General features: G+C 25.6%; 3 protein-coding genes across 7 annotated transcripts in view; 1 reads left to right on the top strand and 2 right to left on the bottom strand.

The window, feature by feature from the left end:
* LOC112690111 (lysine-specific histone demethylase 1A) overlaps positions 1 to 13,947 on the bottom strand; it is a 308,655-nt gene extending 294,708 nt beyond the window's left edge. The window contains exons 1-12 of the mRNA XM_025564036.1: positions 13,766 to 13,947; positions 13,553 to 13,661; positions 13,341 to 13,488; positions 12,889 to 13,022; positions 12,633 to 12,794; positions 12,453 to 12,569; positions 12,193 to 12,384; positions 11,975 to 12,120; positions 11,401 to 11,491; positions 10,587 to 10,718; positions 8,648 to 8,721; positions 7,291 to 7,439 (exon numbers count right to left, since the gene is read on the bottom strand). Of these exons, the coding sequence (XP_025419821.1) occupies positions 7,291 to 7,439; positions 8,648 to 8,721; positions 10,587 to 10,718; positions 11,401 to 11,491; positions 11,975 to 12,120; positions 12,193 to 12,384; positions 12,453 to 12,569; positions 12,633 to 12,794; positions 12,889 to 13,022; positions 13,341 to 13,488; positions 13,553 to 13,588 (1,381 nt within the window). The 5' untranslated portion in view covers positions 13,589 to 13,661; positions 13,766 to 13,947. The remainder of the gene's footprint in view (positions 1 to 7,290; positions 7,440 to 8,647; positions 8,722 to 10,586; positions 10,719 to 11,400; positions 11,492 to 11,974; positions 12,121 to 12,192; positions 12,385 to 12,452; positions 12,570 to 12,632; positions 12,795 to 12,888; positions 13,023 to 13,340; positions 13,489 to 13,552; positions 13,662 to 13,765) is intronic.
* Positions 13,948 to 14,585: 638 nt separating this feature from the next.
* Positions 14,586 to 18,869, top strand: LOC112690124 (kelch domain-containing protein 10). The gene is made up of 5 exons (XM_025564050.1): positions 14,586 to 15,309; positions 15,497 to 15,684; positions 15,836 to 16,040; positions 16,105 to 16,433; positions 18,259 to 18,869. Exons 2-5 carry the CDS (start codon positions 15,514 to 15,516, stop codon positions 18,796 to 18,798), a joined length of 1,245 nt encoding a protein of 414 aa, XP_025419835.1. The 5' UTR covers positions 14,586 to 15,309; positions 15,497 to 15,513; the 3' UTR covers positions 18,799 to 18,869.
* Positions 18,870 to 19,190: 321 nt separating this feature from the next.
* Positions 19,191 to 26,851, bottom strand: part of LOC112690125 (3-hydroxy-3-methylglutaryl-coenzyme A reductase) — a 30,113-nt gene continuing 22,452 nt past the window's right edge. For 4 of the 5 annotated variants that reach the window (XM_025564056.1, XM_025564052.1, XM_025564055.1 and 1 more), the window contains 15 exons: positions 25,780 to 25,946; positions 25,539 to 25,656; positions 24,349 to 24,427; positions 23,755 to 24,058; positions 23,525 to 23,673; positions 23,101 to 23,226; positions 22,868 to 23,007; positions 22,367 to 22,554; positions 21,610 to 21,804; positions 21,284 to 21,528; positions 21,032 to 21,209; positions 20,804 to 20,910; positions 20,533 to 20,737; positions 20,162 to 20,466; positions 19,307 to 19,394 (listed from right to left, as the gene is read on the bottom strand). In XM_025564056.1, coding sequence (XP_025419841.1) covers positions 19,307 to 19,394; positions 20,162 to 20,466; positions 20,533 to 20,737; positions 20,804 to 20,910; positions 21,032 to 21,209; positions 21,284 to 21,528; positions 21,610 to 21,804; positions 22,367 to 22,554; positions 22,868 to 23,007; positions 23,101 to 23,226; positions 23,525 to 23,673; positions 23,755 to 24,058; positions 24,349 to 24,427; positions 25,539 to 25,656; positions 25,780 to 25,935 — 2,583 coding nt within the window. In that variant the 5' untranslated portion in view covers positions 25,936 to 25,946. Of the gene's footprint in view, positions 19,395 to 20,161; positions 20,467 to 20,532; positions 20,738 to 20,803; positions 20,911 to 21,031; positions 21,210 to 21,283; positions 21,529 to 21,609; positions 21,805 to 22,366; positions 22,555 to 22,867; positions 23,008 to 23,100; positions 23,227 to 23,524; positions 23,674 to 23,754; positions 24,059 to 24,348; positions 24,428 to 25,538; positions 25,657 to 25,779; positions 25,947 to 26,851 lie in introns of all 5 variants that reach the window. The other variant, XM_025564051.1, reaches the window with a different exon arrangement.

Genomic DNA, 26,851 nt, shown 5'->3' on the forward strand with positions numbered 1-26,851 from the left:
GTATAGTTTTCACATATGTTAGAAAATTAATATTTAAAAATATTTTTTTTTCTTTTAGCCAATGGAATCGATGCAACGAGCTCGATTATTATAGTCGTATTTCAAAAGTATCTGTTTAGAAAAAGTTCCCCGCGTTTATATAGTTACGCCTAGTCACGAAGATTGTTGTAGTTCTGACAATACAGATGAATAAATAAAATTTAAGTATAAATCAATATAAAATTAATTTATTGATGAGTTTACCGATGTTTGAATTTTTATAACTCAGACTCAACAATTAATAAACTTAAAGAACTTAACTGAGTCCAATATCCATTAATTAAAAAATCTTAAATACAACTTGAGCTATTTTTTTGAAGACGAAAAAATGATAAAAATCCTAGTAACTCAAAAATAAAAAAATTAAAATTAAAATATAGTCTTTAAAAAAAAAATTTAACAAACTATTCATATTTTTTTGTAAATACGCAATAAAAAAGGTTAAATTACCTAGTGAAAAAAGTTCGAGTTTAATCCACATGCGATGCTTTATAAATCCCATAACATTATTATCATTATACCAAATAATCACTCATAAAATCTTAAACACTAGTATGGCACTGTAAATCTTATAATAAATAATATATATAAATATATTAACGAATACCTCAATAAATACAAAATGTTTAAAACAATTTTTACTAAGTTAAACATTTAAATAGTTATTTAAATATTCAAAAGCTTAAAAAATTTTCTTAAATCAGTATATGAATAACGAAACAACTACTTTTTAGTCGTAAAAAAATTTTATCGATTATAGAAGAACAACTTTAATTTTTATCGTTTCTTCAATGAGTGTAGAATTATTTTATATGACAACTATCAAATAGATATCATAAATTACATAAAACCAATAGAAATGAATATACAAGTTATAACTATATTCATTTTTTCAATTAATTATGATTTCCATCATTTTTAAACTCATAATAAATAATATATTTATGACGTAGTTGTATTTATAAATATAAATGAAAACAGTATGAAAAAATATGTAATATAATAATATGTAATATGTAAAAATTAGATCTTCTGAATACCATATGCCCTTCATGTTTTATATATTCAATATTGTTTTAAGAATCTGAATCAACATTAATAACATATGTCAAGATTGAGAGATATTAAAAAAGATTCCATGGAAATAGAGGCAACATGAGTCGACAAAAAAATTAAGAAACCGATCGATGCATTAATTAAAGACAATTTTAACTAAACATCGTTTATCAGGCATAACGGATCATATTGATATCCTTTATGTTATACGCTATTTCATGTTACCTTTAACAGCTGGACATCGAGCGAATATTGTTTTCACCTCAGGGAGAATCCCTTTGTTTGCTTTTTTTTCTTTCTAACTTAATTAGACCTCCTGACCTGATTTTAATTCAATGAAAGTAAAACAATACAATATAAGCTCATTACACATATTTTGAGTATAATATAATACATAATATACTATAAAAATAGTATAATACTATTATGTACAAACACTTTCATCCGTATAACGTTTTATTTAAAGTATACTAAACTTTATTATTTTTTTTTTTTTTGTTCAAATTCTTTTTTTTTCTTTTCACTTTACCAATTTATTACAAAAACGTGCCCGAATTCTTACTTACAGTATAGAGGTACAAGCAGCATTAAAAAAGCCGCCCACGACTTCCATTAACGTCACATCGTTTGTCACAAATTTAGTACCTATCGTCCAGAAAACCCAGAACTCTATTAAATACGAATTTTGGTTTCAACAAACCCTCTTTATAAGTATATACCAGCACCAGCATACAAATAGCCAATTTAAACATTTTTATCTTTAAGTCTCTTAGCGTATTTTGTTTTACTTTTTTTCTTACCCAGCCAATCTATGATGTGATAGCAGTACGATCGTGCCTAAAATAAAAACTTAGCACAATTTATACTTATTTTTTCACTATTACTATATAAAAAAACGTAGATCAAAGTACCTATTTAAAATAATTAAAAACGATTGCGTTTAGTTTTGAAAATCCTCAAACAATAAAACTGCCTTGCTGTATCATGAAACGATTGTCATTATATACGGCTATTTATAATAAAATAAAAACTGTTAAGTACACATACATGTATGTATTTTAAAGTCTACTAATAAAAAGAGATTACATACAATAGATAAAAACATTTTCATTGAATGAGATTTTTCCGGTGTAAGGTGACATGAAAGGTTTGAGTGGTCTTTTGAAATGTTTAAATCGAAACCGGCACCTTTTATAATTATAGTAGAAAACATTCATCTTTACTCATGCAATAATATATATTGTCGGCGGTGTTCTTTATAATAACCGCGACCCCTTTGAAATACGAGATGCCGAAAAGTATAACACTGCCGAAGCCTATAAAATTGGCGTGTACGCAAAAGAAATGACAACATGTCTAATCTAACCACCCTCATTCATCAACTACCGGTGATGCCACATATATCATACAGCATGTTAAATGCTTTCATTGAGACATAAAACTAAAAACAAAGAAACTTGAGAAAAATGAACAATTAATCACATTTTTATTGAATATTATCACAAGAAATATTGGTTTACAAAAAGCTAGTTTATAAATAAAAATTATTTCATCCATCTATTCTACTTTTAAATGCCACTCTTGATAATTTGTATAAGTTAATTTAAAATTTTTGGAAAATCCTTAAGTCTAAATGAAAAGAACAATAATCATCTATATAAATAACAATCCTTATTTTAATTTTCATAAAAACAATTACAAACAATTAAATATACTTTAATGGTTACTACAATTACCTGGTTAGAATACATTCAATTTGAATTTTGTTTCAGAAGAAAAATATTAAATGTGGTGAGATATCGGTTTCTATGATTAATGCAAAATAAACATTAACTGAAACAAACACATAAATATATTTATGTGTGTGTGTGTACCTATGTATAGTAATTGATACTCACAATTAATACCTAATTAATTACTAATAGGTATATACTAACTATATTTTGCAATTAAAATTTACTCATTCCAATTATATTCGTATTTTTATTCTTTGTAATAGGTACAAAGATTTGATAATGTCAAAACATTATATGTAATAATAAGATAGAATATGCAATCTCATGAATATAATCATGAGTTCTTAATCCATAAGAAGTTTTAGATACATAATTATAATTGTTGTAAATTATTTTAAATTTTGTTTTCTATTATTCTTTGCCAATAAAAAATTTTTTGACCGATGTTAATTTAGTATTATTCCAACACAGAATAATAGATCAAAAACATATTAAGCCAGTAAAAACAGGTGGATATGATTCACTCATACGATCATCCGACATAAATTTATTTATAGTATAAAAAATATTAATTATGATAATTATTGCTCTGAAAATTCCTTATTATAATACATTATGTTGTAATGATGGTCAAATATATTTTATATAGGTATATATATATATATAATATTAAAATACAAATACCTTTATATCACACTAAATGAATTATAGGCATTTTATCAGTATTCGCTTTATTTTGATGCCCTAGTATAATATAGACTATCAACTAACTAGACCCCCTTGTAAATTAGGCATTATCATAAACGGAATTTATTATACTTAATAGTGACTATTTTACGATTTCAAGAAAATCCAATAATGGACTAATACAGTATCAACAACTATGACAAAAAGTTAAGCTGTTACTTCTTTCCTTTCCATCAATGTATCTAGCCGAAAAAGGATTCAGTGTTGTTCAGATTTTAACGAAACAAAGTAATCGATTAAATTTTTGCAATAAAGGTGATTTGCATTTAACCTAAACCAACATTGAACCAGACATCGCAAAATTAGCAGCTACTCACCAAGCCTAGGGCATTAAAGAGGAATGACGGATTATTATTTTTTGTATAGAAAAGTTTAAATTAGAGTCAAATAAAATATTTATTAACCAAAAATTAAATTATGAGTTTTTATTTTAAATTAGAATACTGATTCTTAAATGTATGACAATTGTATTGATTGGTTTGAAGAGAGGGTGGGCGTAAGCCATTATTTATCTCGGTAAAAGGACGCTGAAATAAAAAAAGGTTAAAAATCACTGATCTAGATAATTTATTATTATAACACTGAAAATATATGAAAAATAAATAAATATATGTAACCAAATTGAGTGCACTAAGATTACTAGGGCGCGAGTTTTGATACACTTGCAACTTTTTTTTTCTACTGTTCTAATTAATTGCTAAGCAAGTTTTAAATACATTTCGTGTCAGTACAAATTAAAATCTAAAAATTTTAAATTCAATATTTTACCATTTTTTCATTTCAATTGAAATTTTATTCACATTAATCATTTCTAAAACTATTTTAATTATTTTACATAGAAGTTCCGTAAAATTATCAAACAGCTTAAAGTCTGAAGTATATGATTTTTTATGGTGTATTGACATTATTGCCCTTATAAATATTTGATTATTTTTAAAATCATATCGGCTGTGTCTTACTAAAATTATCGGATTTGTCATATTTACAATTCATATAGATAAAATTATTCTTAACACGTTAATTTGCGAATTGTGCCTATTTGAGAATCTGTTTTTCAGGCAGTCCTGGAATTTTGTGCGGTATCCCGTTCTTTTATTTTTTTGTAAATATGCCAAAAATTAAGCAAAGTTAAATGCTGAATACAGTATTATAAACTGTCAAAAAAAAATCCTTATAGTTATTTTCTTAAGTAACTATTTTTTTTAGATATTTTTAGAGTTTAAACATTTTTAAAACATGTTTTATCAATTATAATGAAACGTTATTTTTCAGTATAATTTTTAATTTTTTAAGCGCGATTTTCAGTATTTTGTAGTACAACACAGCAATCAATTTTCCTACTTTTTGACTACTACAACATCCGTGCCCCAAAGATCTCGTTAGACAATTAATCAATATATAGATCTTTAATACATTTCGTAAAACAGAAACTTTCTCCACACGAACCCCCATTGAGACTGATATGCATGTATATATATTGCGTATATACGAGTAAATACACATATAACCGTATATAGATGTATATATTATACTGCTTTTTTTACACTATCCATTACTTTTTTTCTAACGTATAAAAACAACTAATAAAATTAAATATATCAAAACTACATAAATTCAAAATTTGTATATTTCTTCGGCGTAGTGCCGTCATAATTATCATTAAGACACAAATTTGAATTGAAAACAAACAACGTTAAACAAGATTTATTAAATACGAAGTTTATATGGTAGATAGTAAAAAATTAAACGAAAATATAAATATTTATACTTGTGTAATTTAGTGAAATAAGTATGTTACCGTGTACAGTGAGTTATAAATAATTTAAAATACGTAAAACATAAGTAACTCTTAATAAACATAGTAAAAAAAAAAAAAGAATCCAAAGACAAAAAGTTAAAATCATAGACATTATTGAGAAACAGCAAGCATCATTATTTTATATGAACTCAATAAAAATAAGAACATATTTATCTATTGATACAAATCATAATACTTTTATTTGAAAATATTTAAACATAGTTTACTACTATTCATATATTTAATATACCTATATATTAGTAAAATAATAAATTCCATAGAATGTAGATATAACTAACTGACATCGGTAAATTATTGTTTTTAATTTGAATGTGAAAATGATAGTGTTAAAAAAACAGTAAATTTTACAAATATTGATCTAGGTTTTATTAAAATCAATAATTTAATTTTATAGACATAATCTCGAAAATTACTAGGAAATTCAAAAAATATTTTTTAATGTTTAATTTTTTTTAATTTATCAATACATATTATAGTAAGTTCAATTAATTGTACTGTCATTGTTTAATATATCAAAGTAATAAACAATACAATTCAATTTACGAATGATTACAACAAATAAATGACAATCCAATTTCTATTATATAAGAAAAATGGTTTCATTCAAAATGTAGATGTATAGAATGTAATTTTAAGCACCAAGGGCAGATCCTTTTATCCCTTTGTGACTAACCACAGTATTACAATTTTTCCTTTTATTTGTTCAGGACAAAAGTTTCACAATCCCTTTATAAATGATTGAATATAAAAAGCAAATATAATACTTTTACAGTTCTTCCTTTTAAAATTAACTATAATTGAACAATTTAAAACATAATAGATTTTAAATTATGTAGATACCTCTATAAATAATTTTCTGTAAAAACTGATAATTTATTAAATTGATTTAATTTTAAAAAATTTTATGTATTTGAATAATTAATATTTTTTTTTTTTTATAAAATAATTTAACAGCTTAATTATTTTCTTATCGATATTATATAATTAAAATTCTGATCTATATTTTATGTATAGCTTTAAATTTTCTTTTTAATATTTTAGAACAATTACAACTAAAAGTGACCGATGTTTAATTAATAAATGTTGTTACATTTAAAAATATATTTTTGTAGTAATATACAGTTAATTTACAAGAGCTTAATATTCATGTATTAATAGGTAGAACTATGCCAAATCAAATATTTTTAAAAGGCTACTTTTTCAAAAAGAAACAATAAAATAGATGATAATATCATCTTGATATTATATTATAATATCAATTTTTTTTTTTTATCTATTCTTAGTTATCAAAATAGTATCAGAAATATTTCTATAATATTATAATTAAAATTACTATAATTACTTCAAATTTATCTGAACTCAATAATCAACTAAATTGAAATTGAATTAAAAATACAAAATATATATATATACATACAGGAGCTGATTCTATACAAAAATGTGCAATAATTTGTATTTTATGTAGAAATATTGATTAGAAAAGGTTAAAATAATTAATATAGGTTAAGATTTCATGTACTTTTTTTTATATGGGCATATGCAATAATTAATATATTAAAAATACCATGAATATATAATTATATCCCCACAGGTAAATACAACAAAGTAAAAATGTATAAAAACTTGAATATACTGTGATATTTCCATAGGATATAGATGCTATTATTCTATTAAGTAATCATGAAATTTTCTTATACATTTGTTTGTAACAATACCGAATACTAGCATGTGTTGATAATTAATTTGATGTGCATTGGGAAAAACACAAATTCCTTTGGATGTATATTTCCTTAAAAAAATCAGTCAACAAATACATCGCGGATAATCTGAGGTATTTGATATTTTTTTATTTTTAACAAACTTTATTATAAATATAAGTAAAATAACACTAACCTGTTAGATGATTTCCAGTAAATTCAAAATCGTCATCTTGGTCCCAATGTTTTAATGACAGGTTATTTAGAGGAGTAGCATTGGCAAACTCCAAGTTTGCAAAATGCCAATCCAAAATCTGACGATCTTTTGTTGATAAATAGACATCACTATAAAAAGTTAACAAACTTAAGTCAATGAAACTTTAACCCAATTATCTTTAATAGTTTTGTCTTTAATATTAAATATTAATAATTAGTCTAGATCAGCGGTTCCCAAAGTGTGCGCCCCGATGTTTGTACAGAGGTGCCGGGTCGTCAAGAAGTACTATCTAGTGTAAATTTTTCCTTATGATTAGTCGTGCTATGACTTAAGAAAAGGCACCCTGAAAACTACTTAGATCGAAAAGGGCACCATGAGTCAGAAAAGTTTGGGAAGTACTAGTCTAGATAAAGGGTTATAAAAATTTTATAGGGATGGGAACTGAAAATCTTTAGAAAATCACTTGTTTAAAAAAAAAACAAATTATCGAAAGAAATTTAATATTAACAAAGAACTGTCAATGGGTGAAACTGTTCCTACAAGGAAAATTTCTCAGAGCCTGTCTCTACAGAAAAACATATAGACAATAAATATAGGATTGAATTTTATTAAGTAATTAAAACAAATATTTGTGGAGTTTAAAATAGTTTCTTTTATCAAAAATATTTTCCAAAAAATTAAAGGTATAAATTCATTGATATATTTTTATACATTATAATAAAGTACATTTTCTGTTAATAAAAAATAAATAAATTATAGAAATAACCTTCGACCAGTAACTATTGGTGTATGTCATATTTATAACTTCTATACTAGACTTAATTGGTTTTTACAATAAATAGGAACATATTATTATATGTTATTTAATATTTAATATTTCACAAATATTTCAGAGCATTAATGTAAAAAATTGTATAATTATTTATATTAATATATATATTAAATAATCATTTACATTGAAATATTCAGTTATAAACTAGCATTAACATCTATAGAAATAAAACATTGTTATGGGGGATCATAATAATTATTTATGAGAAATTTAAATGATTGTGTACATTTGTTATGCTTTAAATATATCAATATAATTATTGGAGAGTAGATTTAATAAAAAAAATCAAAGAAATGTGAGTGATACAACTAAGGTGTATACAATTTATAATTATGGTTGAAAAAATTAAAAGTACAGTATAACAGCCACACTAATGTTAATATATATAAACACAATAATAAATAAAATTACCTTAAAATTGATACAATTTTAATAATTATCACTAAATATTTTCATTTATCATATCTTAAGTACTTAAATGAATGATGAGTATATAATACATACCTAGGATGAGCTGCTTCTATTTCTTTCAACTTTTCTTCAATTTCATTTTTTTCTTCAATTAATTCATCCCATTGCTATAAAATTAAATCATATTTAAAAAAATGTACAGTAGAATACAAATTTAGAATTTAAACTATATAACTTATATAACTATATAATTTGATTGATTATTTAATACTTATTTTAATATTAATTTAAAATTTATAAATTAATCCAGTTTATGCATCTTAAATACAATTTTTTTCAAATAAAACCATTATTTTTAAAATATTTATACAATGTACTCAATACAGTATGTCGTACAAAATGTTCTACTTTTATATAAGTTAAGGAAATACATATTTAAAATATGCAATGTACAAAATATTCAAATATTCAAATATTATATTTTTGATAAGATTTTTAAAAATAGTATAAAATTTTGTCATTTTGAAAGAAAATATAAAAGTATCTAAAATAATTAAATCAAGTATTTTAATCAAATTTGTTAAATAGTTTATTGTAATATTCATAATGTTAATAATGTTAATAATATCATGAAATGAAAATGATGTTATGAAATCTAGTGTTTATCTATGATTCTAACACTGCCTATAAATATACGTACTAAGTAAGAGAAAATTTATTTTCTAACATTGTCTGTCAATATCAGTTTCTATTTAGTGGTGAATCCAGGATTTAATTGGGGGGGGCATGGTCCAAAATGCAAATTTTAGGTATTTTAGTAATTAACAAATAGGTACATACAAATAGACAATAATTTTAAATGTGCATTTTTTTTATTTGTTAAAGATTATATTTAAATTATAATAATATTGAAAGAAATGTATAACGATAAAGATAATTTTAATCTCCTAGGATTAGATTTTGAAAACATATCTAATACTTCTTCAAGTTTTACATCAATTTGTTTATGGATATTAAACAAAGCTAATTTATTTAAATGGTTTTCCCCCATTGTGGTTCTTAAATATGTTTTTATGCGTTTTAGCGTTGAGAAAGACTGCTCACTTGTCAATGTTGTTACAGGTAATATTGCAAAGTTAGTAAAAGTTGACAAATGTTTGGAAATTCTTATATCATTATAGTATTATATTATTATTATATAATTTATATCATTATTTTTGAACGAAACAATATAAAAGATAAAATTATAAAGATTAAAATAAAAACTAAACACTATTGAAGTAATAAAACCTAATTTAAGCCAATGGAGGGGGGCCAAGGCCCTTCCCTTAAATCCAACACTGTTTCTATTAATAATGAGTTATCAATTCTACCATTGTCTGAGATGTTATTAGTAGGGCCCAGATTTCAATGCAAAGTGCATATTTTTTTGGTTAATCATACACAATGCTCTCTAAGAACATTATTCGATTCATGTAATGAGGGTTTCAAAACTACAAATTATATTTTGCATATTTCGACGTTTTTTCATTTTTAGTATTATTGGGTCATTTTGTTGGTTTTTAATGCATATTTGTTCGATGTACTAAACAAATTTAGCCTATTTAAAATAAAATTAAAAGAAAAATTATTTTCTTGATATTTAAGTAGGTTTATCAGGTTTTTCATACACATTGTCAATCTTTATTTTTCGATTCAGTTTTTATTTTATCTCAATTTATTATTGACTATGGAACGTCACCAGTATTTGGTCAAATAACAAATCAACTTTAGTTCGTATTACATCGCAGACTTTGCTCGTATTACGTGTGAATGTGATTAAAATGTATTTAATAGATTGTTAAATAATGCCCACAACTATTTTTTTTAATAGCATATTTATATGGTTTTAAGTGCATTTAAATCCGGGCCCTAGTTAATAGTAACAGTAATCTCATATTTACAAAATATTAGAAAGCAATTTTTTATATACAAATTTGTTAATAATAATAATATTGATTTTATCAGCTACTATAAAATAATTTAAACTTACTTTGATATTGAGAGCTATTTCTCTTGTAGCTGAAAGGTATGCAAAATTTGCACTAACATCATTATTCTTTTCTTCAAAGCCTTCTCTTTGTTGTGTGGCTAAATCACTTAAAATGTCTTGCACATGAATTATCTAATCAAACATATAATAATTTGAGACATTTAAGTATTATATATTTTAAAACTAAAGGTCAATGTATGATATACCTCAAATATTTTTATGACTTATAGTTATAATACTAATATAACTTATAACGATCTAAAATTGGTATTGTAACTCAAAATAAAAAATATTAGTTTATTTTTAGTTATTTTTCAATAAAGACATAAAATTATAGATAAAATTTATCATTGGCATTACAATAAATACAAGAAATAGTGAGTTTGATTTTTTTTTCATTCTTAATGCATAATAGTTTTTACATGTAATATTTTCACTATGCAACACTAATCATATCTGTTCTGCTTTATTTAATCAATTCTCCATAAATATTGAATGTTGCTAGAGGTTTTTAATATTTTATTGTAATAAATAAATTATAATTTATTTGAAAAAAATTTAGAGTGACATAAAAAAAAAATTAGTAATTAAGATGCACAAAATAGAATTCCAACTATAGCAATTGCTTAATTATGAATAAACTATTAAATAAAAATGATTAAGCTCATTAAATATTAACCATCAACTTTATTCATTATACAAGATCACATACTGAACAAATTAATGTTTATTAAAGATAAAACTTTATTATGGTATTTGACATTTTTAAGAATAACACATCAACTTTTATGAAATGGAATTTTATGTAATATACCTTTTTATGAATGGTTTTCAATCGTTCTTGTAATGCTACATAATTTTTCATATACTGAGTCAATTTCTCTTTGACATGTTTCTCTTGTAATCTATGATAAATAAAATATTAATTTTATATATTTTCTTATTAAAACTATTCCATAATTTTATTTACAGACATTACTACTAATAATTGGAAAAAATGTATGATTTAATAAATATTTAGTCAAAATGTATTACAAACAGTTGCAGTAATATAATTTTTGGAAAAAAAAAATGTATAGTCATAGAAAAGAATTAAATAAACTAGTTCAAATATTAGTAACTAATGATTTTCTTTTTTTAGGTATTTTACTCTTATTTTAATACTTTAAGATGCAATATTAATAAAATTCTCTATAAAATACACATGTCAAAAGCTTTTCTTTTTAAGTATTTTGAATGGTTAATTATTATTATATACATTGAAATACATTTTTTCCGTTTATTATTAATAGTTAACTTATTAATATAATTATAATTGAAAATTATTGGAAATAATACAAAACTATTAAATAAAAAGTAGTTTTCTTAATTAAATTAAAAGTACAAACTTTATAACCCATTCCAATGCATGACCAAGTGAAACAGGTTTTCCATTACAATAATTGAAATCCAAATGATGAGATAAATAGCTTGTAGCTTCTAAGAGGCGGTTAAATTCCCGCTCTACCATTTCATCTTTATCTTTAGGAACTTGCTGTAAAATAAAATATACACAGTCAAGTTCAAGTAATATATTACAAATATAATCATTGAATTTTATACATACAGTTGATACCAATGCATTTAATTTTCCAGGTTCATATAATGGACATTTTTGACGAATACGATGAAGTTCCATGTTAATTTGCTTAGATAGTACAGTAACTGGATTACCTCCTAGACCAGTCACAACCATAGCACCCAAATCAGCGACATAACTGTTTTTTCTAAAAGTAGCGATACGTCCACCAACTCGATCCTTAAACAAGGAATAATTTATATTATAAAAATATACCAGTCGGTTATTAATATATTTCATTAAAATACCCTTGCTTCTAGGACCACTACTTCCATGCCAAATTGTTGCATTTGTTGGGCAGCAGCTAACCCTGCAATACCTGCTCCAATAATGATAGCTTTACCAATTTTCTTTATAGGTAGAGGCTAAAATTAAAGATACAAATTAAATATTTTTATAAATATACAAAAGTAATATGCAATATTTACTTTCAATCTCTTAAATACACCAAAATTTATGAAGCCATGACGTTCTAAGTATGTAAAAATTCGATAAATAAGAACTTTGTCAGTATTGAAAGGTGGTTCAATGGATGGTAAAGCAGATTCAAAAATTAATTGTTGTTTTGGATTATCCAACCATTGTTGTAACTAATATTAAAATAAGATTATTACATTGTTATTATTTTATTATAAATTTAAATATTAAAAATATATATTTATTTCACTAAAGTATAGCACTTACCAATCGATTGCGAATATGTAAAAAAATTTTTTGAGTTTGTGTCGGTCCATGAGCTACATCTGCAAAGCAATAGGCTTCATTTGAAGTCATTTTATCAAAGGGAAGACGACTATGAAATGCTGCTCCTTCCAAGCCTAATAAAGTAAATTAATAAGATAATTATTTATTGAATATAAATATTATAACAAATATCATACATTTGAAATTCTAAAAATAAAAGTTTATTTAAAAGTTAGTTGATGGTAAAATTAGTTTTGATAATTGATTAAAAACATAACAACTTCAAATCCCTATACAAAAAACTATAGGTATAATCATCAAGAATAATAATAATCATTTGCATAGTATAATACTAAGGAATAATCAACACTAACAATTGAATCAGTTTAATCACATAAATAATTAAACTATCATTTTATGTTTAATTATGTTCTTATACCAACTAATTTTACCTGTAGGATCATCCTGTTCAGAATCCATCTCAAAATCATTTTCTTCTTTAATAGGTGTAACATTGTCCTCAGACATATTATTGTCAGGAGCACTACTATCAGTCACACTGAGAGAAGCGTCATCTTCATTAGGTGCTCCTGAATTCAGCTAAAAGAGTAACCCAAATCCCAGAATAAATAATTTTTATCATAAATACAATAATTTTACTCACCCGAATACGATTTCGACGATTAATTAATGCACTCATAATTTGATTATTCAAACAAAACAATTTCACAGTTCTATGAAAACACTGGATTGTTAGCGCATATAAAGTTATTCTAGGTAACAAAAAAAAAACAATTCGAGAACAAATAATTTCAGAATCAAAAATATAAACCCAACCAATAAGAAAAGATTTTATAATAATGCTGAAAGTACTCACTAAAGTTTAATGCAATAAATTACGAACTAACAGAAAGTTATTAACTCAAACAAGGACACCAACACTGAGAGCGAACAGAATGACGACTAATATAAAATTTCAAATTCAACTAACATAAAACATCTGTAATGCAACCGGCTGCAGTGAGTTGCCGCCACAGATATGTATATTAATATGTGGTTACCGCTCATTGCAACAATGATAACAAAATACCGGGAATTTCAGGATAACGTTTTTATCGCTCCGATTTTCCAAAATACCTTTTTAAAAACCACGTTTCGTGTAACTATAATATATCCAACGACAAGTTACTTGTGTTAAAACATTATTTTATTTTTTCCTAAAAATAATTAATAGTTTAATTAAAACCGACTATTTTTCCATACGACGAAACTGTTTCGCGGGGAATTAATTTTTTAAATTTTCTTAGGTTATTTTTGTATCACGGTTTATTTGTGAATAAGTGACGAAAAAAAATGTCTATAACCCTACGTTACCAGCATAATAATTAATATTACGAATAATTTTAAATTAATCGGATAAATAATTATATAATACACACCTATCTTATTAATGCAATTATCGAAAAAATATCAATCTATCACAGCATCATTTCATAACTTATTTTGTGCTATCACAATATCTCTATCACAGTACAACCGTATCAACCTCGGTTTCGGTCAACCCATAGACCTTATACTTTGATATGTGTTAGTGATGTGATAGTAACTGTCACAACCACGAAATAATAATCCTAGACATTGTGATAACCGTAATCCTAAATCATGATGGACATTGTTTTCTACGATGATGGATGATCAAAACAGGTACACGCTTCGGCGTCTACTACACCGCAACTACATCAAACATGTCTTGCTGTTTTTCTTATATTCTAGTTATCGCATGTATAAAGTAGCCAGAAAATTAGTCACCGAATTTCAAAAGTTATTTACGGCTATTATATAATTATAGACATAATTATGTTACGACCGTGGTCTTGGACAATATTGAAGCAATCTTAACAAAAGATTCCGATTAAAGCCATTCTGATATGCATAATTCAAGATAAAAATGTGTAATAATATCTTCCAACCCACAGTAATTATTTTATTGTACCTTCGTTAGTTGTTAACACAACGAAGGCGTGTGATAATCGAATGTAACTTCGAATTGGTCCTATCCTCGGATAAACAGTAATCACATGAGATTTTTAGGTAATCTGTGCTGAGTCGCTGAGATAAAAATGATGATAATATGATAACACAATATCAATTGGATAACGCGTATTCGTGAGAGCAGAAAACATTTCCTACAAAGATATCACGGACGCGTTGCATCGTAATATGGGCTCATCACTGTTAGCGCTGTCTTTACGAACCTACTGATTCCGTTTTGTCAGTAAAACCATAGATTAATTAATATACGATACATATTCTAATCTCAACTTGACTATTGCTCATCAACTTCTGGTTGCCCATTTGTAGTAACTCTAACCGTATTCGCGTTTTGTTATTCCTGGATCATTGTGTCTATCATCTCGTCTGGTAAGTGATTCAATCTCTTCGGAACATTTAGACTAGTCCACCGCGTGCCATTTGTTCTAGTCACGTCCTGGTGCATAATTTAGTCTATGTTTCCATTAGTATCTTCTTGTATTATCGAAATAGAGTTTAAACAGAATGGTTGTACTATAAATTGTGACTTTGTTGAGCAACTAAGTTTTTCTATTAGGTGGTATGCAATGAAAAATGTCAAAAAACAGCAACAGTCTTCCGATATACAAGTTTAAACCTTTTGTATTCACTGTGCTTAAGAAAAACCTTGACCAATCGCAGCTACCATTAGCCAGGAGTGGTCATCGTGTGGTGTGCAACAATGCATATTTATTTTCATATGGAGGTTTTAATCCTCGAACAAATGTAAGACAAGTCTATTTTTCTTGATTGAACATTTTGTTGATTTAAATTTTTTCCAAATTTCTTCAGAAATAATTTTACTTCACAATACCTGTATTGATGGCTAAATTTATTTAATCTTTTAATGTATAATTGATTATGGTATTACTTTTAGGATGCACATGGCCAACGAGTGTCTTCAGTTATGCGAGAACTTTGGAAATATTGTTTTGATTTAGGTGAATGGAAGATAATATCGTGTAAAGATGTTCCTCAAGAATTAGCGTCTAGTTCTGTTACTTTATCTGGTAACATTATCATTATATATGGTGGTACTGGAGTTCCATTTGGAGCATTTTGTAGCAATCGAATGTACTTGGGTAAGATTTTGGAAAAACATAAATTAATAGTTCAGATGAACTAAATTACTATTCATGTTTTCAGGAAATTTAGCCAATGAATATAAAGAAGTTGGGATGAAATTTGAAGAACTACAAGTATCTGGTGATGTTCCGATGCCATTATATGGGCAAGGTGTTGTAATGGATGGTAAATATATTTATTCCATTGGAGGCACATCTGGTCACGAATATGAGATGGATGTCCATCGACTTGATCTAAGTACTAGGAAATGGGAGTTGTTACATAAATCACAAGGTAAAGGCCAAGAACCTGAGCCTAGGTATCGACATGAAGTGGTATTCTACAATGGTGGTGTATACATATTTGGTGGTGGACGAGGAGGTTCAACAAATATATACTATGGATTTTCGGTTAGTGTCATATCTTATTTATGTGGGAATTAGGCATAAATAAGATTTATTGTAGTTGATAATACCTTAATGGTGTTCAATAAATTAAAAATCACAATACAATATAATAATAATAAATGCAGTTCCATAACAGACAACAATAACAAAGAGGATTGTTTACTCAACACAGTGCTCACTAGTGATGAGCAAAAAATCATGTTACTATTAATTTGTTACTGTGACAGTGAAAAAAAATAAATGGTAAGTGGTGATTTGACTTATAATATTGACAACAATATAGTATATTTATATATGCAGAAATTGTGTAGATGTCCACACTCTATGACTGTTGTGGTAACTGGTGCCTGCTGTAGAAAAGAATGGTGACAAGTCACTTTTACCATTGTCGCAGTAACCAACTTTAGTCATTATTAACCATTTTAACTACATACTTCTTGACTCGATTCTTCGGAATGTATACACACGCTCTCCCTACTCTCTTTGCACACAACTCATATAGAAGCACCATCTAGGCCAGCAACTATTATTATAATACAAATGTTTTGACAGTTATTTAGTTTTCTTTGGGTCTGACTGAGAAACTGAAAGTCATTAAATACAAAATTTTTACTTTATGATAAGATTTATTCCCACTTAACTTCAGAATACATTTATTTGTGATTTTTGTATTTTAAAAATCAATTTTTATCATTAATTAAACTTTAATTTTGATAACTCAAATATAAAATGTATAAGAATAATCATAAATACTCAATAACTCAACATTATTTTTAATTTGAGTTGTATTTGTTTAATTACAAGTACTATTATAGGTATTTTCTTAAATATTCATATTGTGTTCTTTCAAACATCTTTCTTACCCCCATTTTTTTCCTTATTTTCTACTATGTTCTATTAATTTGCAAAATATAATTTACTCAATAGCTGAGGTATATTTATAATATTGATGATAACCAATGCTCAAATTAAAATACCCTAAAAATATTTAAAATATTTTTAAAAAATGCATTTATGACCTAAAACTTTAAAAAATGCTCCAAAAAATTAAAAAGATACCCTTTTAAAAAATACAAAAAAAATATGTAGCATATGAAATGCATCTGCAATACTTACAACGTAATATGCAACACACAATTAAAAGCATCTATTGGCCACACATACTGCCAGTATAATATTATCGCTCGATAAGAAAATACGCCGATAAAAGTTTTATATCATTAAATTGACTCATTGGGTAGTATGTACATTATGTGACAAAAATCAAGATAAATTTCAGCCTTGTCTGATGTTATATAGTTCAAAATAAAAATGATTTATATCACATAGTATAATTTTTATTTCCATAAGTAAATATTTTTTTTTAGTCATATTACAAGAAATAGGTAAAAAATGTCTAATTAAATTTAAAAAATGCATTAAAAATGTTAAAAATGCCTAAAAGTATAAAATCCGCTAAAAATGCAAAAAACGCTTCAAAAAAATTTTGTAGTTCCAATATGGATTACTTAACACATTTAAAGCTTAGAAAACATCCTGTAAAACATTCCAAAAAAAGAAAATGCAAATACATTGAAATCCGAGCCCAAATGATAACAAAGCTCTATTGGTATTGCCCTTACATACATTCAACTATTGTGATTATATTACAAATGAAAAAAGAAACATAAATTTACATTATAGTTAATCTAATTTAAGTAACTTTTTATCCCATTATAAAATGTGATTTTTATTTAAATAAATTTATATATAGCAATATAAAGCAATATTACATTGAACTATTGACAAAATGTAATGAGTGTATTTTAAAACTATTTATTTCTTCTAGAAAATCCATATGTTCGATGTTACCACCAGACAGTGGCAATTTCTCCCTGCAAAACAAGACCACAGGGTACCAAGACCTGGTTACCCAGATAATCGAAGTTGCCATAGTTGTGTTCAGTGTCCTGAAAACCCAAATTTTGTGTACGTTTGTGGTGGATTCAATGGAATACGAGCCTTTAGAGATGTTTGGCGTTTTGATTTAGACAACTTGCAGTGGGAAAAACTCACCAGGTGTACAATGCCTCAACCAGTGTATTTTCATTCGACTGCTGTGACTCCTTCGGGCCGCATGTGTTGTTATGGTGGCATAGTTTCTAATGGAGGAGTCTTGGACGGTAATGGTGGTCGATCGAATGATATAACAAGTGCATGGATAATAATACCTAAATTAAAAGTTATATGCTGGGAAGCAATGATATATTATTTCAAAGATGAGATGTTTGAATCTAGTGATGAATGTTTGAAAAAAGTTGGTTTACCTCAAGAATACTATGAACAAATAATTGAAGCTCGAAGACCTTCTAATGTTGTTCATAGTTAAAGCATTTATTAAATTTGATCAAATTTAATTTAAAACACATTATTTGTTTGTAGTCAATAAATTAATACACATTGGTTATATTTAAAATATAAATATATAAACGATTCTTCATTTTTATCGATTTTTACTATAAAATGTATCAAAATTCAATGTTTACAACAACATTTTTACATTTGTAATTTTTAATAATTATGTACATGTTAAAATTGTATTGTATAATGACATATTTTTTTATGTATTATAATAAATTTGATATCCAACTATTTGCTAGTTTTTCCATTTTTTTATATAATTATATTTATATTTATTCTATGTATAATGTATTATGTATAAATTCACAACATTTTAGTTCATTTTACAATAACCCATATAAAGTAGAACAAAAAGCATAATTCATCACAGAAAACATTAGCTATAATAAAATGCATTTTATTTATGTACAACAGTTTATATATATTCCAATAAAAAATAATTAAGCATAATATAAAATAAATTAATTTCATATCACTCATGATACACAACTTGTAAATTGTTTGTTTTGGTGGCATGGTTTTGATTCTAAATCCTGAACGGCCGGTTTTGATAATGTGGATGTTCTGTAAAATGTTAAAACAATAATTTTAAAATTAAAGATATTCTAACTATCTAATATTAAGCAATATTTATTATCAATAGTTTATATTAATGGTTCAATGTACTTTTTGTGTAATCAAATTGATATTTTGTTTAACACTATTATTTTTTATTTAGGTCTACAAAATTATAATAATAAATAATATAACTCAATTTAATTACTTAATTACTCAATAGTTGACTGGTTGAAAACTAATGTAATTTAATTTAAATTAAACTGTAATTGATTATATTCTATAAGATTATGAATTAGAACCACTGAAACATTATTTTGTTAAATATTTATAAAGTGCAATCGGTTCCGAAAAAACATTTAGTATATTATATTTTAAAATTTATAATAAATAACATTAACTTATTTAAGTTAAAAACATCATAGTTTGAAAATCACTAGACTTAAAAAGGTTATTATTATGGTATGCACTAAATTAATCTGTTAATTTAATGTACTGTTATGAAAATAATTGAAATATATTGTGTATTTTTTTGGATACCACTGAAAAGATTATTATGTTATTTCAAGTAAATTGCATAACTTATTAATTAATATAAATTTCAATTAGCTGTTTAAGATATAATTAAATGCATTTGAAGATGTACACACATAGTACTATATTTAACCTATTATTGCCAAAATATTTTCCTTTAATATTTTATAACCTACTCTTTTAAGTGCAATTAGTTGCAAATAATATATATGATAAAAATCAATAAATCATCATTCTCATACCTATTGTGAGCCATATGACTTTTCACTAAGTGACCAGCAGTTAAGGCAGACATCAGTGACAGTTCACCAGCCAAAACCGTTGCACACAAAATACGTGCTAACCGTTTAGCATTGTCACCCGGTGTTTGAGAATGTGCTCCTCGTACTCCAAGCATTTCCAAACATGCCGATTGACCAGGTAGCGATGTTCCACCGCCTACTGTACCAATCTCAACGGAAGGCATTGTACATGACACATAGAGGTCATCTCCAAATGCTTCCATTAGCGTCATGCAATTACTACTCGCTACATTTTGTGCTGGATCCTGTAAATCGATTTATGGTAATTACTAAAGTACAGTTTATAAAAGAAAATAATGATTTATTATTACCTGTCCTGTAGCAATGTATACAGCTGTGACAATGTTAGCAGCATGAGCATTATTCCCCCCGATACTACCAGCTATTGCTGATCCCATTAAATTTTTACTGATGTTAACATCAACTAATGCTGCTACAGTAGTTTTTAATACATCTGTAACAATTTTTGAAGGTACAATGGCTTCACTTACAACATATTTTCCTCGACCTTCAATCCTATACAAGAAAATTTGTGTTATTCAATAAGGGACATATTCATAAAACATTTATACAATAATATACCAATTTACTGCAGCTGGTTTCTTATCTGAACAAAAATTACCGCTTAAACTTAATACTTCCATATCAGGGAAATATCCTCCAATAATTCTGAGAGATTCTTCTGTTCCCTATAAAAATACATAATTACAAAATTATATACACAATCATTGTATTATAAAAGTATAAAAGTTTTTTGGACATGAAATCATTATTACAAATAACTCATGTAAATAATGAATTAAAATTTACTTTAGATAACATGTTCATGCCCATAGCATCACCAGTCGAAGCTGTGAATCGAATAAATAAATGTCGACCAGCTATGCGTACGAGTAATTTGGTAAGTCTAGCAAATCTACTTGTTGAATCAAATGCAGACTTTATTATTTTGAAATTTTCTGGATTATCCATCCATAATTTTGCTTCGCTAATGAGTATAAATTGAAATAGCACATTATTTTCAGAAAATATAAATAGCTCAAATAGATACCAAGTACATACCTAGCAGTAGTAACAGAAGAAAATCTCACTACAGGTCCTCTAGTCATACCATCATCCACAATTCTAGTTATAACACCGCCACATATTGTCAAAGCTCTGCATCCTCTATTTGTACTTGCTACTAAACAACCTTCAGTTGTAGCCATAGGCACTTGATAAAATACATCGTCTACAAGCAATGGCCCAGCAACTCCGACAGGCACAGCTACATAACCGATAACATTTTCACAATTTGTTCCTAAAACCTAAAATTATTTAATTAACAAACAATATATTACTATGAAGTTACTACTACAATAATTGGTTCTAAAACAAAATGCACCTACTTTTGAATAATCATAACCAATATAAGGTAATTCTGTTAAGGCTTTTGTCAAATTGTTTTCTTTTGCAATTACTTTCCTTCTGAGTCCAACACCTCTCTCCGGGTTATTGACACATTTTTCCAACATGTATGGTTTTATATGATTTGATTTAACTAACATTAATACTTCTTCATCATTTAATTTTTCTGCTGATTTCTAAAAAAATAAACAGATACAATTTTACAGTACAAGATTAGAAGTACTCAAAAATGAAATGTAGTAAAATTTTACTAATCAAATTAAAATAAAATTGATTAATTAAAAATAATTAAAATATTTATGATAATAAAATCAAGGTATTTTTTTAAAGATTTATAGTATTAATACTAAAATAATAATCATTTATTTAATAGTTCTTATAACATAAATTATTGTTGAATATTAATTCTTAAATTGATTTCGTAATTATTTTACTACACAGTATGTAATGAAAATTAAAATCAACGGTGATATTAATTGCAATGATAATTTATAAACTGGCTTGGATTTTAAGTAATTAATTTAATTAACTTTAAATATAGTCATATTTAAAATAAAACTGTCAGAATAATTAATTTAAATTTTATATTATTATTAACACTACAATTAATTATTTTTTAAAATTGTTAAATAATAAAGCAAAAAATTATACTATGCCATATATAAATAATCTTAAAGTATTAAAGTAAAACTCTAAACTTTTTTAAAGAGACTTCTCTTTAAACATAATTTAATTTACCTGAGTTTTGTATATATCTAAACATTCATCAAATGTTCTGATTTCCATATTGTTTTCATCTGGAATAATGTTACTATCAACATCTTCTGTTTGAATCATTTTATTTAAAGTTATTTTTGCTGGGCTTTGATTATCAGTGAGGCTTTTAATATGCTGAATATTTTTTAATGTTTCATGTACTGAATTACCTATATACAAGAAAAATAAATATAATAAGTTCAACAAAACTTTATGTATTATGTTAATTCATACACATTTTAGTTTGGATTATGTAAGATATTAATGTAGATTTTATAAGGAGTTAAATCATCAACGACAAAATGCAAACACTAAATATTATAATGTTTCAGTGTAAAAAGATCATTGACAATAGAATTATCTTTCCAAATCTTTAAGGTCAAAAATATGTTACAGTTAAAAGAATTACAAAGCTATACTGAAAATACAATATCTATTCAAATTTTTTAATATACATAGTATATACTTCAATATTGTACTCACCAGATGTATAATGTAATGGTTTACTTGCTAATGCTAAGTGACTAGCAAGTTCATCGCGGTCTCCAAAGAACCAAAACCAAACTATTATTGATGTTAAAATGATCAATATGACTATATGATCGGCTCCACCAGCCATCCAACTATGGGAAATTAATTAATATTAGAATCATATTTTGATATTGTTTAAATGTAATTGGTGTGAAAATATAAGTTATTTAAAGATATTTACTTACTGTATAATAGAGTTATGAACTGAACGATGAGTATTCTCTTCTGTTTCATTAAATACAGCAAACTTTGTAACTTGTATTCCTAACATATTGTCGGCTTCTGTTTCCATACCACTTAATGCCCATCGACTAAAATAGTGTAAAGAAGTTTATAAGATCACAAAAAGTAAAAAAGTAAAGAAATATTGAATATTATCCCTACTAAAACAAGATACACACAAATGTTATAAGAATAAATTCTATTGTAATAATTTTTATTTAAATCTTACTATTCTTAGAACATGAAAAATATTTTTCTAGATAAATAAATAAATATATATATATATATATATATACAAATACGGATCACTAAAGGATAACTGAAGGTGCTAGTAGTATTTCTTATGCAAATCCTACACTATTTTTAAAGCTATGAATGAAATCATACCTCTGAGCGTGAACAATCATTACACCAACTGACATTATCACCTTAACACGTTGTGTGATTGGATCAGTTTTATGATCATTACAAATAGCAGTTATTTGAGATCGGTCACCCCAAATTGGCATACAATTTTCATCTCCTCCTCTCAGTAACTATTGATTAAACATTAAATAATAAAAATTCTATTAGTAACACTTAAACCATAAAAATTTTATAAATATAAAATATCTTACATCCAATACGAGAGATAAACAAGCTGGGTAGAAACTCATGATTACCACATAGTTCACAATGAACGACATACATGTGAACATGCATAATGTTTCTAAACGTTCAACACCAGATAGCATACCAACACTGGTAACAAGACCAAATACAATGGAGTCCAAAGAAATTGATGGACCAAGCAACGACAAGCCTTTGGATATATTATTAATCACTTCAGTTTGTGAACAGCCACTAAGTGCAAATTGCGCCATAAGACTAGCCTTTTTTAAGTTAACAAGTAAAACTAATAGGAACAAAAACATTGCATCTCTGTAATAAAATATTTATATATATATATATAGATTATTATATTATTATAATACTATATTAATTATTAAAACAATAAATCGGATTTAGGAAAATGGGAACACAAAAATTAATATTGAAATGTTAAACAGTTCTACTATCCAAAAATGAATAAAATATTTTTTTTTTTATTAATTATAATTAGCTACTCTGATATACATGTTGATGAGGACCCAAGGCTACTGCTCCTAGCCAATAACCATGCATAATTTCATTAAATCCGATTTTTTTTAAACAAGTACCTAAAAGCTTACTTTAAGTCTCCGTGTAAGTAATGTATTACTATGGTACTAAAAACAAAACTGGAAATTACTGTAAATAAGGCAGCAATACCTAAAAAAAATACAGTTTATTATAAATATGAAATTGATTAATAAAATTAATGATTATTCACAAATTTGTAGATAAATACTATAAAATTTACAAGTTGTAAGTAATTAACTAATTTTAAATAAAGAATATAAGAATATGTGAAATAAAATTATACAGAGTACTAAAAAAAAAAAAAAAGAAAGTGGTAAATATATATTAAACAGTATATAAAATAATTAATGAAAGCAAAAACAGATATCATGCAGCCAATTTATGATTCAAAAGGAAAGTAAAATATTTCAGTAGTTACTTAACCATTCAAAGATAATTTTTTTAATAACAATCTAACCTATTGTTTTAGATATGTAATTACTAGTTTTACAAATTGATAAACAAATAATGGTAACAATTATAATAAATAATGTAAAAACAAATTAAAATGCTTAATTTCAAATTAAATAATCAATCAACAATCAATCATTTTTGATTTAATAAATATAACAGAAGTTTCAAATGTAAATATTACACCAACAGGGTGATGATAAAGAACTTTTAACAACCCAATAAAATTATTGTTATTTTAGTGAGTGACTGAATATTTACACATATTCACTAAAGAAAAAATGATTATGTAAGAAAACATAAGAGTTTGTTTTGTTTATTATTTATCAAAAGTTCCTTGGCAATCAATTATAACAAGAATGATTCATAGTTTTTATTAATTATCACAAATGCTTCAAAGAAATTATAACAGATTTTAAAGTCGTTTACAGATTGCTGTAGGTGAATTAAAAGAAGGCTATATCAATCAGGGAATCATAATCTTGACAATGAAGAAAACAGTGAAATAAAAAGCTTAGTTGCAAAAATATTGTTTAATTATTAATTGACCTTGCAAACATATTACTCATTAGAAAGTATTTATGGAATCGAAAAAAATATTTCTACTTTATTTTATATGTCATAAAAACTAAAAAGACCATGTCTAGTTCATACATTTAACGGTCTAGACAACCTGCTAACCTTCATAATTAATACAATAAGATAAATGTCATTACCAATCAAAAAAACATTTAAAAAAAAACAGTCAAAATTAAATCACAGTACATTTAAAAATAAAATAATATTTTACCTAAAACGTATTTTGAATCCAACTGTCTAAGATTATTGAACTGATAATAACAATATAACACAGCTGTGCATCTTATTAAAGTCATAATGATTACATCCAGAGCATGTGTTTCTTCATCCTAATATAATTTTAAATAAAAATAATATGATTTAGACATTTTAAGGCAAAAAGAATAAAATAATTAAAATACACATACAGTATTAGATATATAAAAGTATGAATTTACTTTGAAGATACTCACAATGATCTTTGCACTATGTGGTACACCCGACATTGATGGATCAGCTGTCTTGTCCGTCGATAACATACATGCTGTAATAGTTAATACACCCACGATGACTTCCCAAGGGTGGCTGGCACAACCTTTGCCAATTCCACCGAATATGTTGTCGAACATATCTATGGGACCTAAATAAAAATGAATCGAAACAGTAATTTATGATTTATTGTTATTTAAAATCCTGCGGCTGTAGCTGGTAGGTACAATAATATTTTAGAAATTCATTAATTTTCCTCAACATTTTAAAAAATACTTCAAAATAGCATTCGAAAAGTAAATAAAATATGATGTCATTAAATATTATTAAGTGTTAATATAATGTATAATTCAATTCATTCGAAGAATCATATTTTTCAACGGATTACTCAATTTGTAGCAACAGATATAAGTTATAACACGTTTTATGCCAAACTAAAATACACGTGCAACGCAAATAATCCAATACCAGTTATTGAAAGTACCTATATATGTTAATCAACATTCGCTAAATTTCGAAAATTATTTCATGAAAAATAAGATTCACATTGATCATTGGAGAATGATATGGAGTAAGTACAATTATACTAAAAAATCACAAAAAAAACTTAAGACGTTATTATTATTTACACAACTATACGTAAACAAATAAATTATTATTAGCTAATGTTAACCATGATGTATTAATTACAAGTTCCAATATCATAAAACATAAAAAATAATGAAAATTATGTTTGATACGAACAAATTATAGCAAATAAAAACGTTATTTTACAAAAAACGTACACTAGAAACTCGACTCCTTGTGGATATTCTTAACTCATAACTAGGCCAAGTATATAAAACTGGACGTCCTAGATACAACGGTACAGTACATAATTGTAAGACAATCAATAAAAACATTAAAATACAATTAAAAAAATATATATATAAATTTACAGAATTAAGAAGAATTTATTGCTACGACGACATATACCAGATAAATCGTTAATTTCGAATCATACGATGGCATCTTCAATAGAAAAGTATAAAAATAATATAATAGGAAACGTGTAAT

The sequence above is a fragment of the Sipha flava genome, unplaced genomic scaffold (assembly GCF_003268045.1).
Source record: "Sipha flava isolate LNK unplaced genomic scaffold, YSA_version1 48_pilon_pilon, whole genome shotgun sequence".
In the NCBI taxonomy this organism is placed as follows: Eukaryota; Metazoa; Arthropoda; class Insecta; order Hemiptera; family Aphididae; genus Sipha; species Sipha flava.